Source organism: Paramacrobiotus metropolitanus, unplaced genomic scaffold (assembly GCF_019649055.1).
Source record: "Paramacrobiotus metropolitanus isolate TYO unplaced genomic scaffold, Prichtersi_v1.0 Parri_scaffold0000471, whole genome shotgun sequence".
Taxonomy (NCBI): domain Eukaryota; kingdom Metazoa; phylum Tardigrada; class Eutardigrada; order Parachela; family Macrobiotidae; genus Paramacrobiotus; species Paramacrobiotus metropolitanus.
Genome location: NW_026570691.1, coordinates 11,788 through 16,669, shown reverse-complemented (window position 1 = coordinate 16,669; position 4,882 = coordinate 11,788). Strand labels below are relative to the sequence as shown.

At 43.0% G+C, this 4,882-nt stretch overlaps 1 protein-coding gene across 1 annotated transcript; it reads left to right on the top strand.

Moving 5' to 3' along the window:
• The first annotated feature begins 552 nt into the window (after positions 1-552).
• LOC129602447 (leukocyte elastase inhibitor-like) lies at positions 553-3,003 on the top strand. The gene is made up of 3 exons (XM_055501463.1): positions 553-1,001; positions 1,521-2,211; positions 2,547-3,003. The coding sequence occupies exons 1-3, from the start codon at positions 636-638 to the stop codon at positions 2,741-2,743; spliced, it is 1,254 nt and encodes a 417-aa protein (XP_055357438.1). The 5' UTR covers positions 553-635; the 3' UTR covers positions 2,744-3,003.
• The last annotated feature ends 1,879 nt before the right edge of the window (positions 3,004-4,882 follow it).

Here is a 4,882-nt window from a genome sequence, read left to right as displayed (position 1 = left end):
GTTATTAATATTACAGACAACTTTAGAAGCACTGACACACGGTTACTGTAAAAGTGTTACAAAAATATCGACAACTGCCCTGCACTATCAGACGACGACCTAGTAAGTAGTAGGCTAGGCCGCTAGTATCTATCTGTAGTATGGGCGCTGTAAATGTGTTTCGCGTTAAGTGATTAATTTGCAGAATACGAGCATGCGGACATTAAAACGCTACAGTTTCCGAGATGATAAAATTTATGACCTTTCTACCTGTCACTGCAGCAGACAACCGGGAATCCGGTGAGTTTACGTATTTTCACTATAGGAATTTACTTTATAACTTTAATTCCACACAAAAGGCGACGGACTTTACGTTGCCTTCAGCCAGTTACCAGTAAATCTGCTTTTAATCAGTAATAACATCAATTACCTGCACATAAATTATCCATAATTCACGAAAAGCCAGAAGCGGACTCGATTACAAATCGGCCCTACCCTCATATTTTATTGAATTACTGTAACTCGATCGCTAACACTGTCTACAAAAACTGTTGCACATTTCCTTCAACTGCTTACCGCGTTTCTTGTCGCAGCAGTGGAATCGACAGTTGTCTTAGCCCGCTGTACTATACTAAAGTCTGCAATTTTAAGCAGCGATGCCGGACCTAAGTCCCACGATCAACAATGTCTCGCTGGCTCTCTATGGAGGCGCGACGTCGATGGTGGAATCGGGAAATTTCTTAGTGTCTCCCATCAGCATTCTGTACGCTATGGTGTTGGTGTATCTAGGAGCACGCGGTCCCGCTCGGGATAATTTATATGAAGCGCTGGATTTCAAGGAATTCACCAAATCAGGGGCGGATGCGGACGTGGTCGGTGCGTTTGGGCAATTGATGAGCGACTTGAAAGTGAAGGCGGCATCAGCAACTCCTGTGGATAACAAAGGAAAAAATAAGACATCTGCCAGCTCGAAGTCAACGAAATTAAAGGATGATGCATTCCAGTTAGCACTGGCCAATGGGGTAATCAATGCATTGCGCACAGTAAATTTTAGATTATTCGCACTCTCATCATACTTACATTTTATTATTTGTAGTGACAGCAATAAACCTCCGTTTTCAGAATGTACGAGAAATATGTAATTATGAATATCAAATTAGTGTGTACAGTTTTAATATGAATTAGTTTTGCATATCAGTATTTATTGTATTTAATACATATTAATTTTCATGATATTTGTAGTGCATTTAGTTGTATCGTTGTGTTTAAAATTTTGTTAAAGGTAATTATGCTCTTAAATACTGCTAAAGCAATGAGATGCGTTCTGTTGTTGGTTTGGCTGCAAAATTGGTTAGGTATGGTCCGAAACCGTTATCATTTCTGACTACAAACAAGCAGACGGAGATGTATTAGGCTGTCGTCTAGATACTTGCGGTTACGCATCTATGACTGGCTTTTGTATAAGAATATTATGTACAGTATGGTAGTGTAAATATATTAATCGGAACACTGTGCAACTGTCAGCACGCGTTGGTTTGTAGGTGTTTCTGCGGAAAGGTATGAATTTTAATCAGAATTACCTGTCCATGGCCAGTCAGCAACTCAAATCCTCCATTCAGACCGAGGATTACGCGGCTAACCCGGCAGCAGCGGCCAAAGACATCAACAAATGGGTCGCCGAGCGGACCGGCGGGGAAATTCAAGATCTTATCCCGGAAGAGGCGTTGGACGTGGACACCCTGGCTGTTTTAGCCAATGCAGTGTATTTCAACGCTCAGTGGAATACCGTGTTTCCACCTGAGGAAGTCATCACGGACGCTGATTTTCAATTGCTGAACGGATCAACGGCCACGGTGTCCATGATGTATGTTGTGGATAAATTTCGATACGTGGAGGATGACCAACTGGATTTGAAGTACCTGGAAATTCCCTATATTAACCACGAAGCATCTATGCTGGTGTTCTTGCCCAATAATGACACGGGGCTGCGAAGTCTGGAAAAAGCCATGACCGCGGAGGTTTTGCAACGTCTGCAGAGTAAGGCTGAAAAAGGAGCGCAGATGTTAGTCGAACTTCGGTTGCCGAAATTCAAGCTGGAGAGCGGTTTTGATTTGCTGCAACTGCTGAAAATCATCGGTGTTACAAATATATTCACTGCAGAATGTGACCTTTCGGGATTGGTGCCCCATAGCCCCGCACATGTTGATGGGGCTTTCCATAAAACCTTCATTGGTAAGGGAATTCTGATCTTAGCATCAACGGCTGCTTTGTTAATTTTTTTTCTAACTGATAATTTTATTACAAAATATGATTCAGGTTTAAATAAAAGTTTTTTCCAACTGATAGTCAGCAATTATCCCAATAACATAACACTCTTTCCGCCGTAACTATAGAATAGTTTACGTATAAAGCAAAGATGGGAAAACCTGTGAATGAACATGGAATCCTTGATTACGCTTTAAGCGATACATGGCGGAATTGGAACACTATCTGTTGTCGCGTGATATGATAACTTCTCGAGATGTAATTTTGTAAGATACTTAACGAGAAACTTTTCCATTTTTCAGAGGTGGATGAGAAAGGAACTAAAGCGGCCGCAGCCAGCGCAGTGATAACCGCCGGTCGCAGCTCTGGGGGTCACACTCCTGATTACCGACGATTTTTTGCCGATCATCCCTTTCTCTATGCAATTCGTCACAACCGTACCAAGGCTGTCTTGTTTATTGGCCGCTTTGAATCTCCAGCCGACTTGCCGCAGCCATAAGTGCCTTCCAGACTGTTCGTAGCACCAATACAGATTGTGTGGTTACATACAAAGGATAAACTGTAGCAGCAATAAACGTTTTTGCAAGTTTTCTATAATATGATGTGACCGTCCACCTAAGTGATTGATGGAACCCTGCATTACTATGTTTTGATTACATATTCTGTGTTTTCGCAAAACTATGAGATAAGAGTTGATTGGTCATCTGCATTAATCGTTTTGCAGCGCAGTTATACCCATGGTTTATTGCCCAATAAAAAAACGCGCTCATATAAATGGCTGGAAACAGCATCCCAGCAGCTGCCTGTCAGAAGCGCGCAAAAGAGTACTTCCGGCATTTGCTGTTTCTTAAAATCCAACAAGAAAATGTTAATTGCCTAATGGACTCGTTATCAGACAAAGAAAGCGTCGGGAAAGCGTGTTTTTAACTAATTTTATGTTGTTGATTGTTTTTGGCCGTAGTTCAGTGTTCATTATCGTTCCGTGCTCAGTATCGTATGAGACAATGATATTATAATAAGTTTATTCGGCAGCGGCCGGTAAACAGATCACCAAGCTTGCGCAGATTTTTAATTAAAATGATCAAAGTTTAAACATTAGTGTTGAATACCGATTACATAAAACTTGAATACTGATTACGGGTATACCACCGTAGTCCATAGGCGCCAATCGAGAATTTGTCCCAGTTACGGTGAAGAGTAACATCACATGGCACACCCAATGGCCAATGCATTGCCATGCATCATTTCCAGATCTCAAGTAAATCGTCAAACTTATTGCCTAATTTAAAGGACAGAATCTGTTTAAGGTAATCTTTGTAATCAGAGCCGGACTCTGCGTGTGCGTCATAGTGTTCTTGCGCAGAAGATTGCGAATCAGAATCTTCGGAATCAGATTTAGTGTCTACAGATATTTGCGCAGACGCTTCCGGAACGGGCACCAACAAGGCGAGCGTTAGCATGAGCAAACAGTTTGGAGGTAACTTGGTAGCAACATCATTTTTGACGTCTTCGAGAGTTTTTGGCTTTTTCTTTTTCCTCCACCAAAAAATATCATCTTCGTAAACCGTGGTTTTTGCAAACCATACTTTTATTATATTCACAGTTCATAACACAGCGGAAAAAACGGCCAGATGCCACAGTATCTCTGTCTTACATCATCCTCTTTCAACGAATCCAGCCAGGTCAACATGGCTCTGACCGCTTTATCCGGAAGTGCAGGGCACGAATGCTCTAGCACTGATTGGAAGTCTACTGCCAACGTGGATGTTGTTGATTCCGTAAAGCTATATTTCCAGTAAGGGAGTACAAGAACGAACGGCTCGTAACAGCAGGCCAGAAAACGACCCCGCGGGACGGTGCGGATCCGATTGTCATATGACCTCTGCGATATGGCCGTGAAACAGATCGAATGCTTGCTATTAAAGCAGTTCTTTAGTAGTAGATGGCGGGTCACGCTGGCATAATCAGGTGCTGGCTGATGCGCCGGTTGGAATGTTACAAAATCGTCTTCCGTATGCAACATTGGACACTGCCTAGGGAAGTCTACAAACTCGGGAAATGTCAGTACAGATTTGTCGGCGATGATCAGCCAATCGAGTTTTACGCGAAAAAAACTCAGAAGAGCATCCAAATGATGCAGACATCTCTCCCAATTACCGACGAGATAAATGATTTTGGTATTCACTGTTACTGTGCTGCACAGTAAATGAATTATGGTAGCGCGGTGTCCCTTTAAAGTCTACACTTTGTTGTAGTACTTACTGTATTGTGGCGTAGTGCAGTGGCACTGACGTCACGAGAATGTTGTGTCCGCTGTGACCTCTATGTGGTGTGTTGTCCAGCATGGCAACTGCGGTTGCATTGTGCCATTGTTGTCCTGATGACAACGATCAGTTGGTTGTTTGCGCCCTCAGTGGCGGTTCATAATAAATACATTATGCCGCCACCTTCAAGTCGTGACAGTGGCGTGAAGGATGTCAGTACTAGTGGCGTATAGGTGTTAATGTATGCTGCTTTACTGCCGGAACGATGCGCTCGACAAGCGAGGGAGAGGCACAACAACTCCATCCATCGGATGTAAAACGTGCTAGTGCTGGGAGCGAGTGCCTGAATCGTGGAGGGGATCCACGAGGGAAAG